The sequence below is a fragment of the Suillus subalutaceus genome, assembly GCF_016647625.1.
Source record: "Suillus subalutaceus strain FC151 chromosome Unknown DFJ58scaffold_191, whole genome shotgun sequence".
In the NCBI taxonomy this organism is placed as follows: Eukaryota; Fungi; Basidiomycota; class Agaricomycetes; order Boletales; family Suillaceae; genus Suillus; species Suillus subalutaceus.
Window position 1 is genome coordinate 62,870 of NW_024540440.1, and position 24,167 is coordinate 87,036.

At 47.3% G+C, this 24,167-nt stretch overlaps 10 protein-coding genes across 10 annotated transcripts; 6 read left to right on the plus strand and 4 right to left on the minus strand.

Moving 5' to 3' along the window:
- Positions 1-479: 479 nt before the first annotated feature.
- DFJ58DRAFT_846891 (uncharacterized protein) lies at positions 480-2,790 on the plus strand (the record flags this gene model as incomplete). Its single annotated transcript, XM_041393372.1, has 5 exons — positions 480-1,066; positions 1,158-1,364; positions 1,418-1,637; positions 1,699-2,474; positions 2,532-2,790. The coding sequence occupies 5 exons, from the start codon at positions 480-482 to the stop codon at positions 2,788-2,790; spliced, it is 2,049 nt and encodes a 682-aa protein (XP_041237123.1).
- Positions 2,791-3,147: 357 nt separating this feature from the next.
- DFJ58DRAFT_734882 (uncharacterized protein) lies at positions 3,148-4,967 on the minus strand (the record flags this gene model as incomplete). The annotated part of the gene is made up of 11 exons (XM_041386548.1): positions 3,148-3,414; positions 3,486-3,534; positions 3,593-3,825; positions 3,882-4,018; positions 4,384-4,397; positions 4,445-4,473; positions 4,519-4,557; positions 4,617-4,631; positions 4,692-4,711; positions 4,764-4,849; positions 4,909-4,967. 11 exons carry the CDS (start codon positions 4,965-4,967, stop codon positions 3,148-3,150), a joined length of 948 nt encoding a protein of 315 aa, XP_041237124.1.
- Positions 4,968-5,390: 423 nt separating this feature from the next.
- On the plus strand, positions 5,391-7,043 carry DFJ58DRAFT_818245 (WLM domain-containing protein). Its single transcript, XM_041391848.1, has 5 exons — positions 5,391-5,653; positions 5,710-5,715; positions 5,766-5,866; positions 5,915-6,214; positions 6,271-7,043. The coding sequence occupies exons 1-5, from the start codon at positions 5,482-5,484 to the stop codon at positions 6,847-6,849; spliced, it is 1,158 nt and encodes a 385-aa protein (XP_041237125.1). The 5' UTR covers positions 5,391-5,481; the 3' UTR covers positions 6,850-7,043.
- A 250-nt stretch (positions 7,044-7,293) lies between these two features.
- On the minus strand, positions 7,294-11,725 carry DFJ58DRAFT_719080 (SNF2 family N-terminal domain-containing protein; the record flags this gene model as incomplete). Its single annotated transcript, XM_041384563.1, has 20 exons — positions 7,294-7,440; positions 7,487-7,596; positions 7,680-7,710; positions 7,765-7,994; positions 8,046-8,296; positions 8,348-8,614; positions 8,664-8,951; positions 9,011-9,058; positions 9,108-9,150; positions 9,199-9,309; positions 9,359-9,779; positions 9,896-9,899; positions 9,958-10,098; positions 10,148-10,219; positions 10,272-10,369; positions 10,406-10,534; positions 10,614-10,840; positions 10,890-10,946; positions 10,996-11,346; positions 11,407-11,725. The coding sequence occupies 20 exons, from the start codon at positions 11,723-11,725 to the stop codon at positions 7,294-7,296; spliced, it is 3,345 nt and encodes a 1,114-aa protein (XP_041237126.1).
- A 620-nt stretch (positions 11,726-12,345) lies between these two features.
- DFJ58DRAFT_749768 (uncharacterized protein) lies at positions 12,346-13,843 on the minus strand (the record flags this gene model as incomplete). The annotated part of the gene is made up of 2 exons (XM_041387687.1): positions 13,124-13,843; positions 12,346-12,615 (listed from the first exon to the last, which is right to left on the minus strand). Exons 1-2 carry the CDS (start codon positions 13,760-13,762, stop codon positions 12,346-12,348), a joined length of 909 nt encoding a protein of 302 aa, XP_041237127.1. The 5' UTR covers positions 13,763-13,843.
- Positions 13,844-14,123: 280 nt separating this feature from the next.
- On the minus strand, positions 14,124-15,463 carry DFJ58DRAFT_818260 (uncharacterized protein). The gene is made up of 8 exons (XM_041391849.1): positions 15,262-15,463; positions 15,194-15,223; positions 15,074-15,135; positions 14,959-15,020; positions 14,658-14,885; positions 14,380-14,617; positions 14,215-14,351; positions 14,124-14,185 (listed from the first exon to the last, which is right to left on the minus strand). Exons 1-8 carry the CDS (start codon positions 15,386-15,388, stop codon positions 14,167-14,169), a joined length of 903 nt encoding a protein of 300 aa, XP_041237128.1. The 5' UTR covers positions 15,389-15,463; the 3' UTR covers positions 14,124-14,166.
- Positions 15,464-17,299: 1,836 nt separating this feature from the next.
- DFJ58DRAFT_734887 (uncharacterized protein) lies at positions 17,300-17,666 on the plus strand (the record flags this gene model as incomplete). The annotated part of the gene is made up of 3 exons (XM_041386549.1): positions 17,300-17,315; positions 17,373-17,498; positions 17,551-17,666. 3 exons carry the CDS (start codon positions 17,300-17,302, stop codon positions 17,664-17,666), a joined length of 258 nt encoding a protein of 85 aa, XP_041237129.1.
- Positions 17,667-18,717: 1,051 nt separating this feature from the next.
- Positions 18,718-19,079, plus strand: DFJ58DRAFT_734888 (uncharacterized protein; the record flags this gene model as incomplete). Its single annotated transcript, XM_041386550.1, has 3 exons — positions 18,718-18,733; positions 18,791-18,916; positions 18,973-19,079. The coding sequence occupies 3 exons, from the start codon at positions 18,718-18,720 to the stop codon at positions 19,077-19,079; spliced, it is 249 nt and encodes an 82-aa protein (XP_041237130.1).
- Positions 19,080-21,527: 2,448 nt separating this feature from the next.
- DFJ58DRAFT_846896 (uncharacterized protein) lies at positions 21,528-22,333 on the plus strand (the record flags this gene model as incomplete). Its single annotated transcript, XM_041393373.1, has 4 exons — positions 21,528-21,566; positions 21,605-21,740; positions 22,065-22,195; positions 22,247-22,333. The coding sequence occupies 4 exons, from the start codon at positions 21,528-21,530 to the stop codon at positions 22,331-22,333; spliced, it is 393 nt and encodes a 130-aa protein (XP_041237131.1).
- A 788-nt stretch (positions 22,334-23,121) lies between these two features.
- Positions 23,122-24,086, plus strand: DFJ58DRAFT_170796 (uncharacterized protein). Its single transcript, XM_041379013.1, has 3 exons — positions 23,122-23,553; positions 23,611-23,736; positions 23,789-24,086. The coding sequence occupies exons 1-3, from the start codon at positions 23,538-23,540 to the stop codon at positions 23,881-23,883; spliced, it is 237 nt and encodes a 78-aa protein (XP_041237132.1). The 5' UTR covers positions 23,122-23,537; the 3' UTR covers positions 23,884-24,086.
- The last annotated feature ends 81 nt before the right edge of the window (positions 24,087-24,167 follow it).

Genomic DNA, 24,167 nt, shown 5'->3' on the forward strand with positions numbered 1-24,167 from the left:
TTTCAATGAACGTGACCGGCGGAAGCATGCTTAATTTGGATCGAGAAACTTCCAAATTTAGATACTAGCTTGGGTGTTGGCGTCGGAGCCGTCACAGCCATTGTTCCCTGATGAGATCAACTGTCGGAAATTTACTAGATGCCCCGGCGATGCACGGGTTTGCCGGTATGTCTGGATCCTGATTTATGAACAAGGTACGAATTTCTAAGATCGTATTACATATCCTAGTCCATGTTGGATCAATCAGCTGCTAGCTTGTTCATTTCTCTCTAGGACCACCATCCTGTCCTCAAACGACCACCACACCCGATCCGGTCTTCCATAGTCACTTATAGACTGCGCTTTACCCTTCAGCTGATTCCCTTTGTCCTCAGTGCTTTCTGCACTAAACATTACCCTTCCAGCAGTCCACAAAGGCCCACAATCGCTTAGACTGGCCACAATCGTTGTCGTATTAATTCTGCTCCGGCCTAGACATCATGGCATTAGCAGTTTCATCGCAACCATTTTCTCCCTTTCAGCCCCATTCTCTCGGCGAGTGCTCCTCGTCCGAAAGCTTAGTTCTGACCCCGCGACCGTCATTCTACAACTTCTCAAACAACTCTTACATTCTGACCGACTCTTCCAGTCGCCCCAACTCTTTCAGCAGTATTGACTCTGGCTACGCTAGCACCATGGGGCCACAGTCTGATGTAGATTCCATCCGAAAGCGCAGGTTCGGGGGAAAACACTTCACCCCTTCCGACGCAGACGCGTTCGCACCCCTCAATCGCACCTCGTCATGGGATCCGTCGAAGCGCAAGAGATCGTTTCTTCAAGGGAGAAAGAAGTCAGAATCGTTGTCCACCACTTTGCGGCATCGTGCGAGCACAAGCACTCTCCCGGATGAAACAGAATTATCTAGTGATGGAGATGAAGATATCGAAATAATGCAAGGGACGCACTCCCCTGCTAAAGCGTTTCAGGCGAAGAATCACTTCGCCACAAGACGAGGCATGATCCATCATCCTTACCCCCCTCACCAAGCACCTTACATGCAAGCCTACGACCGCACACTTCTTGACAAGTGAGTCATCTTGCTACCGCATTCCTGTGCTCGGAGCTGACAACCACCATCTCAGTGATCGTTTCTCAGATGTTCTCTTACAACGTCTCAGCACCAATGGGACGCCGTCATTTCTCACATTCAACGACAGCCCGCCCACTACTATTCTTGACGTGGGATGTGGTGCAGGACATTGGACCATCAGAGCTGCAAAACATTGGCCGAAAGCAAGAATAATCGGCATCGACTTAATTGCTCCCTCAAGTTTGAATGACGGCATCGTTACCCCATCAAACGTGGAATGGAGGCAAATGAACTTGTGAGTACACGCGTCTTTCCCATTGTATAGCTTTACTTACAAATATTGCTCAGCATCGGGCACCGATTGGGCTTCCCTAGTGACACATTCGATCTCGTGCGCATGGCAAACCTGTCCCTGTGCATCCCTCTTGAGAGTTGGGAAGAGGTTCTCACAGAAGTCATGAGAGTTTTGGCGCCCGGGGGGCGGCTAGAATTGATTGATGATCAAGCCTTATTCCCAACCGTGAAACCTTCCCCGGAACGTGCTCCACCTTCGCCGGCGGCCGCCAGCGTTTTTCCTTCCCGCTGTCATTCGTACATCGAGTTTGATGACAGTGATTCTGATGACGAAGATGACGAAGCGGATGACGACTTCAAGAGCACACGGAGCTCCCTATCTGAAGACGAAGAATCCCACGTCATACGATGCTGCGTCAGAATGGACGAGAAATGAATCCAATGCGAAACATCTCGAGAGCCTGTTCGTTAATATGCTCTGGAACAAGTACAAGATCCGCACAGACCAACGAAGAAACTTGGAGGAAGTTCTGGATAATGTTTTTGGCCGATATAACGCCCAGAGAGTCGCAGGGATGACTCTCGCTATCGCACCTCCTGCGCCTAATCCAGACTCAGGCTCAGGCTCAGGCTCAGATCCTGATCAAGCGTCAGTGTCGAGCGCAGACAGCAAGAGCCCGAAGAAGAAGAAAGGGGAAGTCTTCAAGCAGTGGATTGCTGTTGAATGGGACAAGAACAAGGGCAAGAAGGGCAACCGCTCCAGTGGAGAGAGCGTCCTGTCCCCCATACCACAATCCATTAGTGTCAAAGCAGCAGGCCGTCTAGGTATCCCCTCTTCTACTGCTACTTCCCCCACTACGCGATCTCCCCGACTTTCAGTAATTCCCCCACCCTCACGTCCTGCTCAATCTCCCGGACTGGTCCTGTGGCCTAATACGTTGATTGAACTAGGGTCTTTCGAGCTTGAGATGCACGCATGCAAGCACATGCAGAGTCTGCTCGGGTGCAAAGCCGCACTGCATGAGTACGTGCAGGAATCCTTCCGTGACGCCGACGGAAATGCCCTTTTAGATGACGCAATGTTCGATGATCTCATTTGGGACTACGAGTGGTGAGTACCTTCAACTGAATAATTCCCTTCGAAGTCTTATGTTTCACCGATTCAAAGCTTCCGTCGCAAGCGTTTCAATTGGCCATCAGTGACTCCTGAAATGGAAAAGTCTACTCATAATGAACCCTCCATCACTCCCAATCACAGACTTTCAACCGACGTACTATCTATTCGCTCACGCCCTCGGGAAGGCTCTGACGCCAGTATGCAGCAACCCGAATCATCACGCTATTTGAAAGAAGAGCTCACTTTTGTGCGCTCCATTTACGTATACACTGCGAACAAGATCGCCGCAGACGAGATCATTTTATCATAGGAACACCACACCGCGTATCAAACTTCATCGTTCGCATTGCCCGTATACCCTTTGTCACTTTATCCGACGCTTTCGACCCGGATCTCGACAAACCTCCGCTTTCCTCCTCCGCTCTGCTATTGATTATTGCTATTTGCCATATCACTGCTGTACCCTGCATCACCGCACTCGAACGCTCACTCATTACTATAACATGGTTGTGTCACACTTAGATTGCATCGTGACATCCAGTACCTTATATTGCATTTACAACGGTTGCATGGGCTCGGTCCATTGCATATGTACTGTATACTAGATGACCAATCTTATGAGAATTAGTCCATAAGGATAGTCCATGTTGATCGCAGCAATCAAAAGTTATAACTCATAAGTGATGACCTCAGCGCTCTCTTCATCGCTCTTGATGGGCCGCATCTCCTCGTCACCTTCGTTCGACTGGTCATGGATCGTATCGAGGCGTGCAGTCTCATCACTGGCTCCTGCGAAGCGTATTGACCCAGTGATCATGACCGGTTCCGAGCTCAGTCGGCGAGAACAGTGTTCCTTGAAGTTAATTACCATGCGGGTGCCAATTACGGTCTCGAGAAGCATGATGAACGGGATAGATATATTTGCGTGCAATTCCTGGTTGTATGCAGGGGACCAATGAATGATAGTGAGTAATACATCAAAAAAAATGAGCAAAAAAATCTCACAGCGAGATTCCGCCACAGGCCCATGACGATAGCGCACATCGCCAGGTTTCTAGATGGACCAATTATTAGCCAGTGATCAGGAACGTACGAACAAAGATGATGCTAACATGAAGAAATACAAAATGCTGTCTCGCACGAGTATGCTCATGAATGAATTTACGCGCAAGCTGGAGGTGCCAGGGGTGGCCCTCTTTTCTCTCGTATTATTGAGAGAAACTCTGATGGCCAAGGAGAAGAGTAAGGTTTCGAAGCAAAAGACGGGTATGAACAAATAAATGAAGTTTGTGCTGATCCCTGGAGAAGGAGCACAAATGCTTCCCAGGATAAGGCTCATTGGTGACTGGTGATGTGGAGTAAACAAGTGAGGCTCCGCGTCTCTTTGCAGTACGTACCGACAAAATCGCTTGGAGGACCAATGGTTCTCCAGATGATTACAACGACAGCAAGGACCTCGCTGAAAAAAGCCAAGACCAATATCACGAGTATCCGCCTAGTCCGCTGGTACATAGCATATATTCGGAGTTGCATGATGCCTGTACGGGTGGTGTAAATGTCAAATTGTATATGCACAAATATGATTTACACTGAGTAATCCATGAACACAGAAGAGTACCCCACGCTCGGACCTGGAAAAGCCGAAAACCTTGGGTATTATAAGTCAGATGTTGGTCACTTGGAATGCGAAGTCAATGTACTTGCATCTGAAAAATGCGTGAAACCAATACTATCAGCGAGAAGTACGAATAAAGCGCGTTATGAATCATACTCCTGTAAACAACTTCGTAAGAAGCCAGCAAATTGTCTGTTTAGAAAACATGCTCACTTGTGTTGATGCATCCCCAGTGAGGCACACTAGAGCGTATGAGAGAGATAATTTACAACATAAATATTGACATACGATATGCACCAATGCTAAGAACACATCAGACTACTGATAAGAGCGAAACGCAAGGGCTTACATCACAACGGCGTCGCCCAAGTAGCGGTCCTAACAAACATGAAGACTAGAAGAATTCATACTAGTTGCACATACCAATAGATATAAGGCGGTCACTAACGAAGGCGATCTCCGCTGGAGATCAATGAAATTAGCATATGACGAGCGGACATCATTTTCCAGTTTTGACTCACCCATATATAATCTATCTAAGAGTTCGGCAAGATCGTTAAATTTTGCTCATCGACGATTGGTTAATAGTGACTCACTTCGCGACCGAAGGTCAAGCCTGAGCGGACAATAACTGAGTGAGCGGTCATAAGACTTGACGGATTTCATACCGTGATCATATAAGACAGCGACGGTAACAGCGACTGCAAACAGCGTTTGGGTTGAATCAGATTGGAAGTCGGGAACATCGCCGGAACTAACTTTGTGCGTAAGAAAATGAACTCATATCATGTGCTATTGCTGTTGCAGTTGAACCCATGTGTTGCAATGTGCCAGCTGCTTTCAGGAATAGAAGAGCTCTGGGCAAAGGTCATCAGAGTTGTTGAAAGACGGTTTCGGCGGCTTCATAGTCACACATTGTTTATAAGGCTATGGTGAGCATTCTAGAAGTACACGCGTTTAGGGTCCTGCCATTCGGGTGCAAAGGTGGTGATAACAAAATTTAAAGGGGGCAACGTTTAGCGCCAAACCTTGAGTTTGACAAGGACTTACGTTAAATTAGTCTATCAGAAGTTCGTGGGCGGGAGCGAAGTACCGGTAATGGGCGGCATGATTACCTTAGGGTGTCTTCAGGTACTTTGAAGATTGTGGCGGGGTCGCTCATAGCTATACATGAGCGTCGTGTTATGTATTATAACATACAGTGTTGGTGTAACCTATATGACTTCAAGTTAGTAAGTTATGATGTACCTACTACATAGAGACGAACTTAAAGCTGACTAAGCAATATGCTTCAGCTTTAATGCACCACGCGGCGCACCGCCGAAGCCCTTCAACTTCTGCCAACAGACTCGGTGTGCTGGCCGCTCTCCAGTCACTCAGGGATAGATGTTGCAAACTTTCGTAACATCATTTACTCACTTGAAAGACCGCCCACATGCAGATCGAGCCTTGCCCATGCTTCAACGGGTGGCCACCCTAGTAAAGCCTATCATGAGGAAACATGGCTGGGTCTTGCCGTTATTGTCTGAATTTTTCCCCGAAAGTCCCAATCTGGTTGGTAAGTTTCCTTCCAGCATCACCTGAAGCTTCTTCATAGGGTCACCCATTATGCAGGGTTGAGTGAGCGGCGGACACATTGCTGTTCATTGCGCTTGCTGACACACATTCAGATGTAAACGGAGGAGAACAGATTCTTCTGAGATTGCGCCTTCCATGGGCTCCCGACACCTTTTATGAGGAAGATCAGGTTGTTCGGGTCATGCTCCATGAGGCAAGACATTATTTCATCGTGTTCAGGCCACTAATAATACTTCAATAGCTTACCCATAATGTCCGTGGTCCTCACGACGAATCTTTTTACAAGTTTCTAGCTGCACTCGAAGACGAATATGATGCACTAGTGCGCTCTGGCTATGCTGGTGAAGGTTTCTTTTCTCCTGGCCACCGGCTGGGCGTAGGAGTATCACACGATCTTCCGCCACACTTAGCTAAACTCAAAGCTCTTGAAGCTGCCGAGAAGAGGCGTCGCGCAAATGGTGTTCTCGGCGGCGGCGGCAGGCTAGGAGGCGCCAGAATCACTGCGATGCAAGGGATGGATCCTCGTGAACTGGCCGCACAGGTCCTTCTTCACGTTTTCCGTCTCCTGAAAATACACATTAATACTACCTCTCGCAGGCTGCCGAGCGCAGAAAGCGTGATGAGATTGAGTGTGGGTCGGGTTCACTTGCCCAGCGCGAAGCCGAGAGAGCGGCCAAGGAAAGCATCGAAGACATCATCGACCTTACCGATGATTCTCCTCTCGAACCGTGGTCTTGTCCTGTGTGCACACTTCACAATGAGCCAATTGTGCTGCAGTGTGCAGTATGCTTCACTGTCCGTCCTTCCAATAGGACTACGAGTCAATCACGTGTTGTTGCCGGACCATCGAGGCCACAGGGTAGTACTTCCGGATCAATCTCTGATGCACCAAAACAGTCTAGAGCCATTACAGCGAGGCAACCAAACAATGCCAAGGACCCCACGCCTCCTCGCAAACCAGCCGAGACCTCAGCTGATGGTGGGCAATGGGCTTGTGCGGTCTGCACGCTCGTCAACGACCAACAAGCGCACCAATGTACCTTGTGTTTAACAGGGCGTCCTCGAGATCCTTCTATGGGATGGACTTGTATAAGGTGCGGTGAGGCTGACATACCCCACCAGTTTTGGTCATGTCGATTTTGCGGCGCGATCAAGACGGAGAGCACTTACGGTTAAAGGATTTTGTCTCGTGGAGCAATTTCACATCTCAGGGAATTCAGGGCTTGATGTTACGATAATATCCCATGATACCTTGACCGTGACCTTACAATACAGTGCCTTCGCCTTGAGGGTTTTCCTCTCATGTATTGTTGTTTACCCTATGTAGATATTGTCATCGTACGATGGAGTAATAAAGTGTTTGCCTACGATGCTGCGAGAGTCGCAATTAGTTGTTTGCCAATCTGGATCTGTCACAGGAGGCGATCATGATATGTTCATTGGAGATGGCTTGGGAGATGGAATAATTTTTTATTGAGTTCAGCTAGCTGCGTCTGGATCGTGGGTTTTAAAGTTCATATCCAAGTCCATTTGATTCAACGGTTAATTTCTCGTTCCGCAGGCTTGCATATTTAGTTCGATGTCATTCGAAGAGAGGCACCATCTATACAAGAGCTGTCCTTAATTATCACCAAATATAACTTTCAGGTTCTCGAGACTCTCCGGGTCTGCTTTCCCCGATTTATCGCTCCCCCGGAACGCCTCTTTGACAATGGCAGTCTTGCGTTTTTGGATCTGGAGTATGCGGCCTTCGATGGTGTGATCGACCTTGAAGAAGGTTTAACGGATATGATGAACAAAGATCAAGACTCACTATAAAGTGTTTGACATAGACAGTTTTCTCTTGGCCTATTCGGTGCACGCGATCGATGGCTGTCACCGAAGTCAGTACGGTCAACCATAGACGAATACCCAGATGCCAACCTTGACTTTCAGTCGCCGCGTTCCACCAGCAGTCCATCTGAGTAATTTTAATCAGCGTGGCAGGGAAATAAGTTCCGCGGGACTAACCATGAAGACGTGGTTAGCGCTCGTCAGCTATCGTTCGAAGTGACGTTCAGGAAATTCAAGAGGTAGGTAGCTTGCGCTTACGTTCAGACCAACGCCACCTGCTTTCAAGCTGACAATGAGAACCTTGGGCTTCCGCTCGTTCTGCTTGAATTCTGATATGGCAGCATTGCGTTTCTTGAGGTCCATTGATCCATCAAAACGATACCATGAGAGGCGTTCACGGTCCAGTGCCACAGAGATAATCGAAAGGAAAGACGTGAACTGCGAGAAGACGACAGCACGGAAGTATGGGTCCTGATCTCGAAGTCGTCCTGAAACCAGCTTAGATCAGAGTGGAATGGACTATGCAGAGGAGCACCTACTGAGGTTTTGTACCAGCGCATCTAGTTTCGTGGACGATCTAAAATCATTTCGGCGCAGGAAGACTTCTGATGTCGACGTCCCTTCTTTTTCGCCCCCTGTGGACTCCTGGTGTGGACTATCTTGACCAGACGGTCGGAGAACCTCAATGAGGTCTTGCTCCTTGACTGGTCCTTGCGAGCACGTTGGGCATCGCGGCACCTCTCCCTTGTCCGTGCACGTCGCAAGATATGATATGATGCATTCTTTACAACTACGCTATAACGTTAGCATAGGAAGATGAAACGGACAGCGTTAGGCGCACCATTGATGCATACAGGGAGGGATGATGGACGGTGTCTGCATCACATCGAGGCAGATTGGGCATTCTGCATCATTGGGCGTGTCAATATTGGCTAAAACGCTCTCAGCATAGGCCGCTTTCGAGCCACTCGACAAATCATGCTCTGAGATGTCATTCATCAGGGTGTCCACGTCAATCGCTCCGTCTTTGGAGTGTCCAGAAGGTTTAGTCTCTGTCCCGTCGCCAGTATCAGTGACGAGATCTGGATGAAGTACTGCCCGTCGCAGTCTTGAAAAAGAGTTAAGGACTAGGATACGTCAGACATCGAAAGTCTCACCTCATAATCATAGCAAGAATGTGGGTGTAATTTTTACCTACAAGCCCTTTCGCATTGAGCTGATCGAAGTCCCGCTTTGCCGCATTATAAATAGAGTTGTATATCTTTTGTTCTGCAGGCGTAAAGTGCAGTGTATCAACAGTGACCTCCTTCGCAGGCAATTCGACGATGCGTTTTCCAGAGTTGTCACGCATGTTCTTCTCGCGTCGGAGTAGGATACTCTCGAGGATCACTTGCACTATTTCTATTGCTTTGGGATCACGAGCGAGGAATGGCACAGTAATGAAGCTAGCAAATGGCTTCAGCCTTGACAAGAATGAAAAGTGATGAGAATGGTAGACACATACGAGCGGAAGAATGAGTACAACGACCATGGTGTATACTCTAGAAATTGGCTGACACGAAATCAGTTAAACTGCTGTATAGTACACGTTTGTCACTCACAGAAGCGAATGAAGATCCTCAAGTTTATTGACAATGGGAGTTCCTGATGGTGATTTAGCATATGGATTATGAAAAACACCAATGTAGTCACCTGTCACGGCCCATCTACGTCTAGCACGAAGAGCGTACACAGCTCGTGCAGTCTTACTTGTCCTGGATTTACAGTGATGAGCTTCGTCCAAGATGACTCGTAGCCACTCCACTTCACAAGCCGTTAATCGAGGAATTTTCGTTTTATTCCTAGGACATACCTTGGAAGATAGAAGATTGACCATCGGACTTGAGGAGTTTGGAGTGTTCGGAGGCGAGCACGCCATAGGATGTAATAATCACGGTGATAGACGCATCATCCATTGAATCATCTTCTATACCGTCCAAGTCTAGCCTGTTCTGTCCGTGCCAGACAGTGACTTTAAGGGTCCCTGGTGCACTCGACCGCTGGAGTTCCTCGTGCCACTGGGAGAGCAGTGAGGTAGGAGCAACAACCAATGTCGCAGAAGGGCCTTTGGTAGGCTTCCTCCTTTGTCCGAGAGCTCTTGACCGAAAGGCATTGTCAAGTTTCAGCTGACGAGTGCGTGCAAGATCCCTGGAGGTATCATCAGGAAGAATAGGTTCCGGACCTCGGTTTGTATGAATGAGAGCGGATAACATAATGGTTTTTTCCCATTCCCACTGAGATGAATGAATCAGCTCCAATCACCGCACAAAGGTTACAGGGACGCACTCTCTGCGTGGTGTGCCAGATTGAAAATTTGTTGTTTATGAGCAAGGTGACGTCAGATAAGAACTGCACTTTACCATCACTAGTGGAACATGAATATCTATTGATCAATGAATGCTTGCTACTTACGCGAGGATCCCTCCTTTGAGTTTGCGCTCCGCTTTAGGGAAGTCAAGACTGAGTTCTCCTGAGTAAGGGTTGAAGTAGAACAGCTTCTCGTCTTCAGTCAGATCGATTATACCATCTTGAGGCTCGGCAGGGAACGCATATCTATAAGAACGGTTGGCTGCTGTTCCTATAGCACGGTTGGGGGACTTACTCGCTCCAGAGGGGGTGCATAGACATAGCTTCTCTGGCAGATATTTCACCTGATTCCTTTGAATGCATCCACCTTATATGAGTCAGCAGGGGAGAACGAGAAATTCAATGATATTCTGGCCCACATAAGTGCTTGTTTCTGGTATCCCCTCAGTGTTAATGTAAACGTGTCAGGAGGATCCATCTCAGCCATCGATTGGTCGTTCTTCTGGGCTCTGTAACACTGTTAACATGATAGCCTGACACCACGAAATGATACCCGCTTCTTGTAGATGACGTCCAACTCGTTATCAGATAGCTCTTCGCCTTCTTCTACTTCGACTTCCTCGCCGTCGCCGACAATTTCGATTTTCTTCTTCTTGGCACCGCCAGCATGTTGCGTCAGGTTCTTGTTCATGCCGTCAGATCCATTTTCCATGTTGCCATTATCTTGGACTTGGGCTCCCCTACAAGGGCAGGAGGTTAACAGCTTCGAAGAGAGAGAGTAGCGCAGATTTTCGTTCTCTGAGAGTCTGTTCATCGTGTGTTTCTTGTCCCTGATTGAACATCGTGTTCGGTGACCCCTCTGCGGAAGTACTCGGTGGCTTGAACGCAGATGCACGGACATATACAGACAACGAGACTATCAAGTCCGCGCCAGAATGCAGAGTGGCTGGGCAGTCCACCACTGTACTGCCCTTGAAGTCGATAATTCCTGGACGCTATGGTAAATGCAAAGTTAATTCATATGGAAGATGAAGTACCGAAGTCAAGAAGCCTTGAAACCCAAGATGAAACATGCTGCGGAAGACGGCCAAACTCTGGTTGAAATGTGTGAGCACTCTTACATCATTTGCAAATGAGGCTCACCGAAACCACGGTCATTCGTAAGGCGAACTACCGTGTCGGCTTTCTTCGTCGTTTTGGGTGGCTGCGATTTCAGCATAGCACCGAGAGTAAGTTGCTTCTTTTTACCGTTATCGGGAAGGGCTTTCTTCTTTCCTTTGCCTGAGACTAGTAGGCCAGATTTAAAATCATCAGGATCATCTCGTTCGATGCCAATGGTGTCGCCTGGTTTGATATAACCTTTGCCTCTAACAGTACTCCAGGCATTCCCGACAAGGAATGATCCAAGATATGCAGGATGATCAAATGATGCTTGTCCCGTACGCGCCTGAATCTTGGAAGGAGGTGAGAGTCGCCTCTTCTTGACCGGTGGTCCTTCACCAGAAGGACCTGGCGCCGGCGAAGAACTTCTGAGAGAAGGCCCTGATGACATACTACTAATGCTGGAAGCTCGAGGAACTTCTTCAAAGGAGGGTATCTCCAGGTCGCTTTCGCTGTCATTGCCACTCACGACAAATTCCGAATCAATCGCAATTGGCCTTGGAGTTTGGAAACGTGGAATATCTTCATCGTCACTATCGGCAAAGAACAGACGCTTCTCGTGTGGGGAGCAAGGTGGACCTGATGACGGAGCTAGTTGGTGAGATGCTGACTGCACTGATACTTCAATCTGAGCAGTCATGGGATTTACGTCGTCCTCATCGTCAGAACCTGCAAAAAAAAGACCACCACGAGGTTGAAAGTCCTGGGTCATGGTGAAGTTTCTTTTGTAGGAAACGAGAGACAGCCGCGGCGGTGCTCAAGGATTATCGGTCCGACGCGACAACGCGAGTCGCGTACAAGTCTTATTTTCAATCAACACGGCAAGTAACTATTTGAGGCGAAAACACAGCCACGGCAAGATCGGACAGATCTACCGCAAAAACGTGAAAATCAAAACCGACAAGACCCACTCCCTACGGTAGCGGGAATGACACATTCAAATTGTATCAGCGGCCCATATTATTCATTGTGAAATGGTGGAGAATCACCATATTTGTGTATGCCACACAGAGAGATGGACCATGTCAACAATAACAAGAGAAATAACTACAGGTTCGAAAACCAGACGTCCTTGGCAACTTTTTATTTTTATTTTTATTTTTTAATCAGATTTATTGTCCTTTTAGGGTCGAAGACCCTATGCTGGACACAACCCTTTTCGCGAGGGGCTTGCTCCCGCTTGTCTATCGTATGTATGTATGTATATGTTCTACCGTATGTTTTAGTGGATATGCAGGTACTCCGTCAGTATGGTGTCGGGCAAAGGCCAACGCTGATTTCGTACAGGGGTATAAATGTGGTGGGTAATATTGAATCCTTCGCCTAGCCTTCCTACATCGACTGGTCATCCTTGGCAACTTTCAAAGCCTTATTGTACCATGCTGAGTAGCGGCGGTACGCGATCTCGTGCATAGCTCCCGCGATCTGTGCGACAATGTCTTCCTTCCTGATGCGAAAAACGATGGTGGGGTCACGCAGAGCATCAACGTCGACATTGTCATCGATCTCTTTGCATAACCAAACCAACTTCTCCCTAATCGCATTGACTCCTTTCTCCAACATTGCTAACGCTGGGGTCATAGTATCTTGTGGGTACAGGAACTGTTAAAATAAACGTTAGCTACACGGGAATCTTGAAATGAAAAGGATATACTATCATTCCCGGTTATATGCAAAACTTTCAGTAAATCTTTTGTAACTCCTCAACCACATCACATTTTCTTTTGAAAATTTGCCCCATCATGTATTCGTATCTCCTCTACATAGATCTGATTTTTACTGATTTTTAGGATAATGTGGTGTGGTGTCGGAGCAAACCCGATAAAACTCAGGGTCCACCTCTAATCTGCAAAGTATGGTCACGTCTTGTCACGCCTCGGCACAGTAGCGGCACAGGTGACTTTTCACTCTCCGAGCGCAGGCTTGAAACTTTGAACTTCTTGAAGCGTTGTGGATCGCGAAAGGCTCGAAAATGGTGGATACGGCAAATCATTGAGTACCATGGTTCATCTACTACTGACTATGATTGTAGTACTTGGTGTTGCTGATAGCCTTCTGGATAAAATTGATGCCCTGCATACCTGTGCTGAGTCTGCACCATATCACCAACTCGGAAATCTGCGCTACTGCGACTCGCCGGTGCAAAGTGAGGGTGCGAAATATGTTGAGGCTGAGGTGCAGGATGCTGCATTGGATAATGTAGGGGTGCATACCCAGGTGGGGGAAATTCGTTTCTCGACATCGAGGGTTGAGGTGCAGGCTGAGGTTGGTATCCGAACGGCTCGCGAACTGGATTTGATGGGGGAATCGCGTCCTGCGGTAATTCCGCAGTGTTATCACCGTTATCGAGACGGCCGCCTGCGAGAACGGGTAGGGTTGAATAAACCCTCATACCGTGGATTGTCTTGAGGTCAGTGTTGCCGTCAAAGTGCTGGAGAATCCGCTGGAACACCTCAGCCTTAAGTCCAGTCTCAGGTAACCGCAAGGCTGCGGCTAAGTCGCGTAGCTCCTCCAGCTTCTTGGTCTTGATTGTGCCGGTGAATGCAGCTTGAGAACGCTCCTGTTCTGCTCGCCGATCTCGCTTTGGAATTTGTGGGCCTTTAAATGAGGTTTCGTAAGGTTCTGTGCACGTCGACGAAGGGTATGGTATGGCACGTTTGAACTGGCCAGCTGCAGCTGAGAGGTTTTTAGCCCTCTTCTCTCTAACAGCTTGGATAGCAGCTTTGATGTTGGCCTCGCGAAATGGCATCTTTTTCGGCTTTTGTCTGGGCTGCTTTGCCTGCGGTGTGGTGCCATTGGAGAGAATGATGCGACTCTGTGAGACTTGACTGCTGCAGAGGATAGATGCCGATGTGCCGAGGAGGAGATTGAATTACTTACGCATCTCCCCTGTCTGGTGTCACGTTTTTGTACTCGTCGTTGATTCTACCACTGTAGCACCTCAACACAAGAGAGTAACCTTTATCGAGTTGGTGTTCTTACATCCCTATAAGGTGTTCATTATGCCCCGGGTAAAATTTTGCGAATACCTTGGCAGGATCTTTGGGATCTGGGGTGATTTGTGTTGGACCAAGGTTGCAAATTATCACTATTTCATCTCTCGCAGCTGCAACATCCAAGAAATTTTTATTCTACTTGTACAAAACATCATTTCTAGGTACTCTGCAGACACCTGAATTTTTTCGACACCAGTTGGAGCACGATGGTTGAAGTGTTATAAAAGTTTTGCATATCAGCAACCGTGTACATATTACCGGGAATGATAGTATTACCCCATCCGCAACCAGAGTTAAATCGTTTGAGAAGATGTCTATGGGATCATCCCCACGCACCCAAACCTTGAACCAAACCGATGATATCGAGCACCATAACATGGTTCTCTACAATGACCGATGCGTTCAAGGCCGGGTGGCAGCCTGCCATGGAAACGAAGTCTTCTGCTGCACGTTTCGACGGCTCCCGTAATAGACTACGTGCCGTATCTGAGTCACTATTTGGCGAACGATAGGGTTGGTTTTCGAAAATTACAATGGCGATTGCCAGTGATAAGGAAGGATTTTCGATGATGGCGTCTTGTAACTTTTTCTGCCAAGGTGTCGTAATGCTGCGAGAACGCCGTCTCTGCAAGGCGCGTAGGTGATAACCTTAGCGCCGCCGACCTGAGGGCGCAGGTTTGAAGGGAAATTCGCATGTCGGGAACAAGTGAATCCGATGCATGTATATTAGTCATAACGTTTGCATTGATTGCTTGACGGTCAAAGGGAATGCTCTGCAGGAAACACGTGAGTGCTGTATGCAGAGCAACCAGAGGAGCTTCGTGTACTGCCGAAGGCATTTCGATGATCAGAGTGTCGTCGTTGAAGTACGTCAATCTGCGGTATTGGGGTAAGAACTGACGTGACAGAACAACTTTTTAAAACCCACCTTGGTTTTAAACCGAATTACAAGTCTCGTCGATGGAAACGCTCTAATTCTTCGTACTCGACCCGCCGAATCCCAGAAAACTCCTGAGAAGTGATGATGATCAATACTATGCCATACAAGTACATCGGGCGCCTACATCATACTCGTGGTGTCGATCTTGGTTCATGATAAACGAAGGGCCTTTGGCATACACTTGGCCTTAGGAAGGAGATAGTAGAGTCGGGTTACGCAATGCGATAAGCTTGATCGGTACCACATACCTGAGGCGAAATCCCCGGATTCCCCGCTACAAACTGACAAAAACTATCGAGGAGAGGATTCAACTGATGCAGGGGCGATCATATTCTTCTTTTTTTCTAGGTTGAGAGTTGGCGGTAGTGGGTCGAGCTGCAGAAGCACCCTTAAGCACCGGAGCTGGAACTGGAATCGAGTCTTTAAGTGCGGTAGCCATGATGAATCGAGTATGAGATCTGAAGGGTCAGGATGCGATGTTTTTAAACAAACAGGAGAGCCTCCGCTACTTACCACTAATATGCTTAGCTAATAGGGTCACTGTCAACGACCGTCACGGTGGAACTATGAGATCATCGATGATCAACGACGATATAGCTGGGTTCAACTTCCCACGGCTACAGTGTTTGATCGAGGACGAAGTTGACATTAACCTCCGAGGAAACCATCCGTATGAGCGAATCTTTTAAGGCGTGTTGATAGAAAATAAGAACTGTCATATAGCAAGTTTCGAACCTGCACAGTTAAAGAGAAACAGATTTTGATTCTGTTGCGGTCACTAACCACTTGACTAAGATCAGTTAGAGGAACCTGCAACGAAACCATCCATGAGCGAATGTCAAGATGTGTTCCGAGAGACAAAACTGTCGCCGGCAGGTTTTCAAACCTGCGCAGTCCAGGAGAACAGATTTCGGTTCCGTTGTGGTAATCACTTTGGACCAGGACGCGAGATGAAGCTCCTGAAGAATTGTCCACAAGTGAATGTCAAGGCCTAGGTTTGATAAGACATCTGTCAGCAGGTTTTGAATCCGCACCACCCAAGAATTCTAATATGTTCTGGTGCCAGTTGGCTATAACTACTTAAGATAGACCTTGAAGGATCCATCCATGAGTAAATGTTCAAGGCGTGGCAAAAGAGTGTTGAGCAGGTTTTGAAAGTTTGAAGCTGCAATAGATTTCTGTCCAGTCACACTTATCACTTGGCTAAGGCTGGTGAAGATGGACGTCCGCAGTACGAGTCGAAGAACATCATGCAACAGTAGAATCACATAGAATTAGCAGTCATTTGCCAATGCAAAGACCAGTTGAGTCGATGAACACAGAACATAGGCGAGTCGAGGACTGGCGCCAGCTAAAAGTTATTAACTCTCACGGGGTCAACTGGGAACGTACAGCCACACAATTATGCCTTGTAAGGTAACAATTCATTCCATCCACCACCGGTGCACAGTGCACCACTGTTATACACTCACACACGCCCTCGAACTTCGGATTTTACTGCTTACTACGCCCAGAAACGATACCTTGTAAGCAGCCTTTCATAACCTAGCAATCAGGCTACCGGAAGGCATTGGCAGGTGGGTACGATTAGATACTAGTGGCACCACCGTCACGTGTTTCAGATTCTTGCATTTTTTCCCTTATCGCTTTGCCAGTGGCCCAGACGTGATATATTGACAATTTGACATCCCTCAGTTGGTCAAATATCAGTGTCACGTTGCCTCACTTAATAACATGATATGAAAGCGCTTCATGCGTGATATATCTTTATACACCTGCCATTTGCCTCCATTAGTTCAATCCACCTGCGGAATGGAATCGGTAATTAATATTTTGCGAGTCACCGTTGCAAACCTTCCACCCTCTTCCACCACATGGCCTTCCAAGAATCCTTGATATGGAAAGCGCTGTCAGTGAGTGAAACTTGTTATTAACTATACAGCTTGGCAGGTTGGCTTGTATTCTAGCGGCAGTATTAATGTACGGAATCCCGAAGGCGCAAAAAGCCAACATTGGGCAGCGTCTACTTTAAGTTATGGTGTCAAGCAGTCTTCTAGATCCGTCGTTTTTTCACCCTGATTTGATCGGCAGTATCGAGCGCTACGTCTTGTTGTTCCTCCACCTCCCCAACCGTCCACGCCGGAACCGGGGAAATGTATGTATAGTTCATCAAGCCGGAGGCTGTAATGCAAGCAAGGGATAACTGGCAGCCAGACGAATTTGGTCATTGGCAAGGATATTGCGACTTCATTCTCCATATATAAAGGAAGAGACATGATACAGCTCATTATCCGGCAAGTCCTACACATTTTCTACCATCTACAACACTCGTACTCAAATTCTATCAGCGATGTCTGGCGATGACCGTACGTCCTCTGCATGGTTGTTCAACATGCAGGATGTGTCCGCTCATTGACCTCCAGACCCCCGTCAGAGGTTGAACAATGAATTACAGAAGATTTATGGTCCCTCTACAAAAGACCATATCAAGTGGGATATCAATTCGCGAGGCCCTGCCAATGCTTCAACATGGCATGCGAGAGTCTACAGTATGGTTGACCTCTAGTCAAAGATGTGTACCCTAACCAATACGTCATACAGTTAATGATATGGAATACGGCTACGGTGAATCCAACAATAAAAGTGGGGCTCAAGACAAGGCTGCGGCCAAGGCATATGATTCCCTGATGCTTGAAAAGTCCTCTTCAGACATATAGCTACTTCTATTACTCATTCAGTTTCGTTATCATACAGTCGTAATATGGTACTTAGTGCACCTGTCGTGAGTTAATAGATATAGATCCCCTTTCTTCCGTGATACGTTTTTGGCCCGTCGCGCTTCGACGTGCTCTTTTGTGTCAGTAGCCGGTGGTGAGTAGAGGAGACTATCATGCCACTTACATAACTTCCACGTCACTACGAGTTTTCGACAAGTCGCTTCATATATCAATTTTATAATAAACATTCCAACGGTGAACTATCGGAATAGTAAACCGGAACATTTAGGGGTAAAGCTATGGCTGGCAAGGTGGCACGTGATGTGACACGCACCGTGTCACCGAACTGTCACAATGGCTTGCCTCATATAGACAGACTGGTCACGAGTCTAGACCGTCTCTATATCGCTCTGCCAGACTTGAATCTTGATATATTGACATCCCTCAGCTGTTCAAATATCAGTATCACGTTGCATCACTTAATACATGATATCAAAGCGCTTCATGCGTGATATATCTTTCTACACCTGCCATTAGCCTCCATTAACTCAATCCACCTGCGGATTGGCAATCGGTAATTAATATTTTGCGAATCACCGTTGCAACCTTCCACCACATGGCTTTCCAAGAACCCTTGATAGGGAAAGCGCGGCCAGTGCGTGAAACTTGTTTTTATCTATACAGCTTGGCAGGTTGGCTTGTTTTCTAACGGCAATGTACGGAATCCCGAAGCCGCAAAAAGCCAACATTGGGCAGCGTCTGCTTATAGTGCCAAACAGTCTTCCAGAACCGTCGTCTTTTCACTCTGATTTGATCGGAAATATCGAGCGCTACGTCTTGCTGACACTTCATTTCCTCCACCTCCCCAACCGTCCACACCGGAACCGGGGAAATGTATGCATAGCTCATCAAGCAGGCGCTGCAAACGCAAGCAAGGATATTGCGATCTCATTCTCCAGATATAAAGGAAGAAACATGATACAGCTCATTATCCGGCAAGTCCTACACATTTTATACCATCTACAACACTCGTACCCAAATTCTATCAGCGATGTCTGGCGATGACCGTACGTCCTCTACTTAGTTGTTCAATATGCAGGATGTGTCCGCTCATTGACCTCCAGACCCCCGTCAGAGGTTGAACAACGAATTACAGAAGATTTATGGTCCCTCTGCACAAGACCATGTCAGGTGGGAGGTCTATTCGCAAGGCCCTCCCAACAATTTAATATGGGATGCGACCGTCTATAGTACGGTTGATTTCTAGGGAGTCAAAGATGTGTACACTAACCGATACGCCATACAGTTGACGATATGAATTACGGCCATGCTGCATCCCCCACCAGAGGTGGTGCTCAAGACGAGGCTGCGGGCCAGGCATATGACTTCCTGAGACGTGAAAGGGCCCGATGAGTTGCGGCAATCAAGCATGATGATTCCGATACACGTGTGCTATCAAATTTTCATCCTCTTCAGACATCTAGCTATTTCTATTACTCATACGGTTTTGTTATCATACAGTCGTAGTATAGCGCTGTCCATACTAGAAGTGTATCTGTTGTGAGTTAATAGATATAGATCCCGTTTCTTCCATACATTTTTGGCTCGTTGTGCTTCGACGTGCCCCTTTGTGCCTGGTGGTGAGTAGAGAAGACCATGATGCGGTGTGGGGTCTACCACACGTCCCGAGCACTGTACTTGTGCTTCCACTTAACTTCCACCTCACTATGAGTCTCGATAAATCGCTTCATATATCAATTTTATAATAGACATTCCAACTATCGGAATGGCCCATCAGTAGACCGGAGCATTTAGGGGTAATTACTGATTAGGCTATGGTTGGCCTGACAGGAAGGCACGTGATGCTACGCGTACCGTGTCACTGAACTGTCACGAGTAAACCTTAGAGGAGAAGCTACGTGTCTCTGTACTAGTCTGATCCATCCAATACTTCGACTCTAAGGATAGCGTAAGTACTAGTTGGTGTTATACAGGTACACCAAATCTTTTTATCCCATTTCTGCTACCTGCAATATTCTTCCTCTATCTCAACCGCTCTCCTGTTTCGCATATCTTCTAGCTCAGAGACGCCCGATCCACCTCACAACTTACCTGCCACATACTAAAAATAATGCTCCTCTCAGGCCAACTTGATCTAGCTTATTATTATCTAGGCCGGCAGTCAAATGGAAGCCCGCGTCAAGCGGGAGTCCCGTAGGTGAGCGGGTTTTGATAAGTGCCTCAAATATACCGATCGTCTCAAAATTGCAACACCAGAAGTGTAGCACCATTCATATATCTACGCGAGGGAAATGTTGGCAGGGCCGGGAATCTTTGAACACCGAATCATAACATAACCTGCCAGGCGTCTGTCGTTGCCTTGAGGAATTCTCTCGTCTACTATTGGAAACATGACTCGCACCCAAATTCCAGGGGTAATGTGTAGCAATCTTAATGACCGTATGTCTTCCACTCATTTTTTTAACATGCAGGATGTACTTCCTCGTTAACCTCCAGACCCTCGCACGAGGTTGAAGAACGCCGCTACTGAGTCACGAATTGCATGATTTATGGTCCCGCTGTACTAGCACGTTTGATTGCCAGAGGTCAAAAATACGCATACTAACCAATACCACCGTGTACAGCTGACAGTCTGAATCACGCTTCGGCCCTCACCAGAAGTGTTACCCAGGACATGGCTGTGCAACGGTTTATAATCGTTTGAGACAAGGAAGATCTACCCCATCAATAAATAGAAATCAAAGCTGTGCATACCACGTAATACCGTACAAGATGTGTAATTGCTGCCATCCCCACAAACACATGACAGATTTGTGTTGGACTTGCGAGTTACAATGCATGGCGGCCGAGCATGCAGCGAGGTTTTATACATACTCCTACCAACCATGTTAGATGTGTATCACACAGTAGACCCCGATGTTCGATATGTGCTACTAGTACGGTTGTTGTGACAATTGTGCGGTGGTCTTGTGTGGGTAATGAACTCATACACATACTCCTACTGGCCTTGTTACCCCTATTGTACGGTAATTGTAGGCTCCGTTTGACCACGATAATGGGCACATCAAATTGCACTGCTGCAGCTCAGTACACTCGCTATAGCCAATGAGCACAGAAGTGAAGTAAGTAGATATATAGATATGCGAGGGACAAGTACTGGATATAACAGCGACAAGGCGAAGGGCATGACGTGAACCGGCGGAGATAAGAGAAAATGAGAAAATGAAAGCCACACTATACAAAAATATTGCGAAACGGCGTTGATGCAGAAGGCTATTAACAGTTAGAACACGAATGAGATATATAAAAAACTTATAGAGTTGAGTGCGCGCGGAGGATGATGCTAGCCGCTTTGATCACATGTCATGATCACATATGGAGTATTTGCAAAAAAATTGACGTTGGGTTTTGAAACCCGAGACTTCTAATGATTACTAATTTTAAACACCTCATTTCATCCACCACCACCAGAATATTAATTAAGATATGTACCCACACACGCCCACGAACTTCAGATAATGCGTACTACGCGTAAAAACTGATACTTTGTCAGTACCCTTTGATAACAGAATAGCGATCAGGCTACCAGAAAACATTAATAGTCAGGCAGGCACGATTAAGTACTACCACCATGTTTTAGACTCTCGCTCTGCCAGACTTGATATCATTTGACATCCCTCAGTTGTTCAAACGTTCAAATACAAATATGTCATGTTGCCTCGCTTATCAAGGCGCTTCGTGCGTGATGCATTTGTCTACATCTGCCATTAGCTCAATCCACCTGCGGATTGGCAATCGGTAGTTGATAAATTGCGAGAAACCGTTGCAACCTTCCACCACATGGCCTTCCAAGAACCCTTGATAGGGAAAGCGCAGCAAGTGCGTGACTCGGAAACTTGCTTTGATATATCATACAGCTTGGCAGGTTGGACGGTATTCTAGCGCCAATATACGGAATCACGAATGCGCAAAAAGCAACCATTGGGCAGCGTCTGTCTGTGATGCCAAGCAGTCTTCCAGATCGGTCACTTTTTCCCCTGGATATGACCGAGCGTGCGTTTTCATTTTCTCCACCTCCACAACCGTCGTCGCCGGAATCGGGGAGATGTATGAGGCCGCAATGTCCTTGCCAATAATCAAATTCGTCTGGCCGCCCTTGCTTTCGTTTACAGTCACGGCTTGACGAGGTGTGCATACTCTGCATATATAAAGGGGGAGACAGACATGATGTAGCTCATTATCCGGCAAGTCCTACATATTTTCTGTCATCTACAACACTCGTACCCAAATTCCAAGCAGCGATTGTCTGACAATTCCCGTACGTCCCCCACTCATTTTTTCGACATGCAGGATGTTCCCTGAGTCATTGACTTCCAGACCCCCGCACGAAGTTGAACAACGAATTGCAGAAGAGGTATGGTCCCTCTGCACTTGAGCATGTCACGTGGGAGGTCTATTCGCAAGGCCCTCCCAACGCTTTAACATGGAATGCGACTGTCTACAGTAAGGTTGATTTCTAAGGTGTCAAATATGTGTACGCTAACCAATACGTCATGCAGTTGATGATATCAATCATGGTTGCGCTGAAGCCCGCACTAGAGGTGGTGCTCAAGACCAAGCTGCGGAAATGGCATATAATCACCTGAAAAGTGAAAGGTCCCGGTGATGAAGCATGACTACTCCAATACACATACGCCATCATTTTTATTCCTCTTCAGAGATCTAGCTACTTCTACTACTCATACAGTCGTACAGCATCGTCTATACTAGAAGTGCACCCGTTGTGAGCTAATAGATATAGATCCCCTTTCTTCCATGATATGTTGATGGTCCGTTGTGCTTCGACGTGCTCCTCTGTGTTAGTAGCCCAGAGTACGAACATAAATGCGGTGGTGAGTACTACAGGAGACTATCATGATGTGGCGTGGCGTCTACTACACGTCCCGGCCGAGCATTGGTGTTTATGCTTCCACTTAACTTCTACTTCCCTTCGAGTCTCAACAAATCGCATAATATAACGATTATATATATATGAGACATCCCAACGGTGACTATCGGAATGACTCATCAGTAGACCGAAGCAGACCGGTAAGGTTATAGTTGGCCTGACAGGAAGGCACGTGATGCGTCGCGTGCATGTCACGGTTGTAGCAGCAGACGAGAAGCTACTTCAAGTTGTCCCGCTATAAGTCTGATCAATCTGATGCTCCAAATCCAAGGATAACTCACTAATTGGTGTTACACATGTACACCACGTCTCTTAACCCATCTCCGCTACCGATATTTCCACCCTTATTGCGACGCCCCGCGATTCCGAAGTTCGAAGACACCCGATCCACCTCACAACCTACCGCATACTCAAAACCATGCGCCCCTCGAGCCCGCTTGTTCTAACTTATCGACATCTAGGCCTGCAGCTAAATGGAAGCTTGCACCAAGCCGGAGTCCCATGTGTGATTTGCTTGCGGGGTGAGTAGCCTAAGGTTATGATAGTGCCTCGAAGGCAGATGACACAGTTATACCTTCCAAACCTTGCAGGGAGGAAATTATTCTGGACTCGACAGAGCCAATGATGAACGGCGGACTACAACTGACTACCGTGGCTCACCATACATTATTCGCACATCGCGAAGCCCAACTTGAACTTGAAGAGCACGTACTGAATCGTCTCGAGATTGCAACATCAAAATTGCAACACGATTCGTATGTGGGGTGTGGGAAATATTGACAGGACCGGGCATGTGCATGAACACCGAATCGCACTGACCTGGCGCCTGTCGTGATCGTTGCCTTGAGGAATCCTCTCGTCTAGTTTCCACTGGAAATACTCGTACCCAAATTCCAGCAGCGATGTCTGACAATGACCGTATGTCTTCCACTCATCTGTTCGACGTGCAGGATGTGTCCACTCATTGACCTCCAGACCCCCGTACGAGGTTGAACAACGAATTTCAGAAGAGGTACGGTCCCTCTGCACCTGAACATGTCAAGTGGGAGGTCTATTCACAAGGCCCTCCCAATGCTACAATGTGGTATGCGACTATCTACAGTGCGTTCGCTTGCTAGAGGAGTCGAGGATGCAGATGCTAACATACTATAAGTTGACGATGTAAATTACGGCCACGCTTCTGCCCCCACCAGAAGTGCTGCTCAGGACGCGGCTGCACAACAGGCTTATGAAACATTGAAAGGATAAAGATCTACCCGGCGAGGGGACTTACGGACTACCTCAATCAAGCTTAAAGCGTGTCGACTTCAGTACATACATGCCTTCATTTTCGACATCTCCAATGTACTTGGTTCTATTACTCATACATACATTTTTGCAGCCATTATGCAGTTGTAACACGGCGCTGCAATCCGTGCGAGTAATGCACTTGTCGATCGATAGACCGTTTACTTCGACTGCGGGTCAGTAGCGCTAACCAGTGCGATCACTACGGTGATGATGATGCGGCATAAGGGCTATCACACACAAGT

Coding starts and splice junctions, on each gene's coding strand:
- DFJ58DRAFT_818245 (XM_041391848.1), top strand. CDS start 5,482: ATGTTGCAAACTTTCGTAACATCATTTACTCACTTGAAAGACCGCCCA. Junction 5,867..5,914: donor TTCGGGTCATGCTCCATGAG/GCAAGACATTAT, acceptor ATACTTCAATAG/CTTACCCATAATGTCCGTGG. Junction 6,215..6,270: donor CTCGTGAACTGGCCGCACAG/GTCCTTCTTCAC, acceptor TACCTCTCGCAG/GCTGCCGAGCGCAGAAAGCG.
- DFJ58DRAFT_818260 (XM_041391849.1), bottom strand. CDS start 15,388: ATGGCTACCGCACTTAAAGACTCGATTCCAGTTCCAGCTCCGGTGCTT. Junction 15,224..15,261: donor ATATGATCGCCCCTGCATCA/GTTGAATCCTCT, acceptor GTCAGTTTGTAG/CGGGGAATCCGGGGATTTCG. Junction 14,886..14,958: donor CGTTTCCATCGACGAGACTT/GTAATTCGGTTT, acceptor CCAATACCGCAG/ATTGACGTACTTCAACGACG.
- DFJ58DRAFT_170796 (XM_041379013.1), top strand. Junction 23,737..23,788: donor GTGGTATGCGACTATCTACA/GTGCGTTCGCTT, acceptor ACATACTATAAG/TTGACGATGTAAATTACGGC.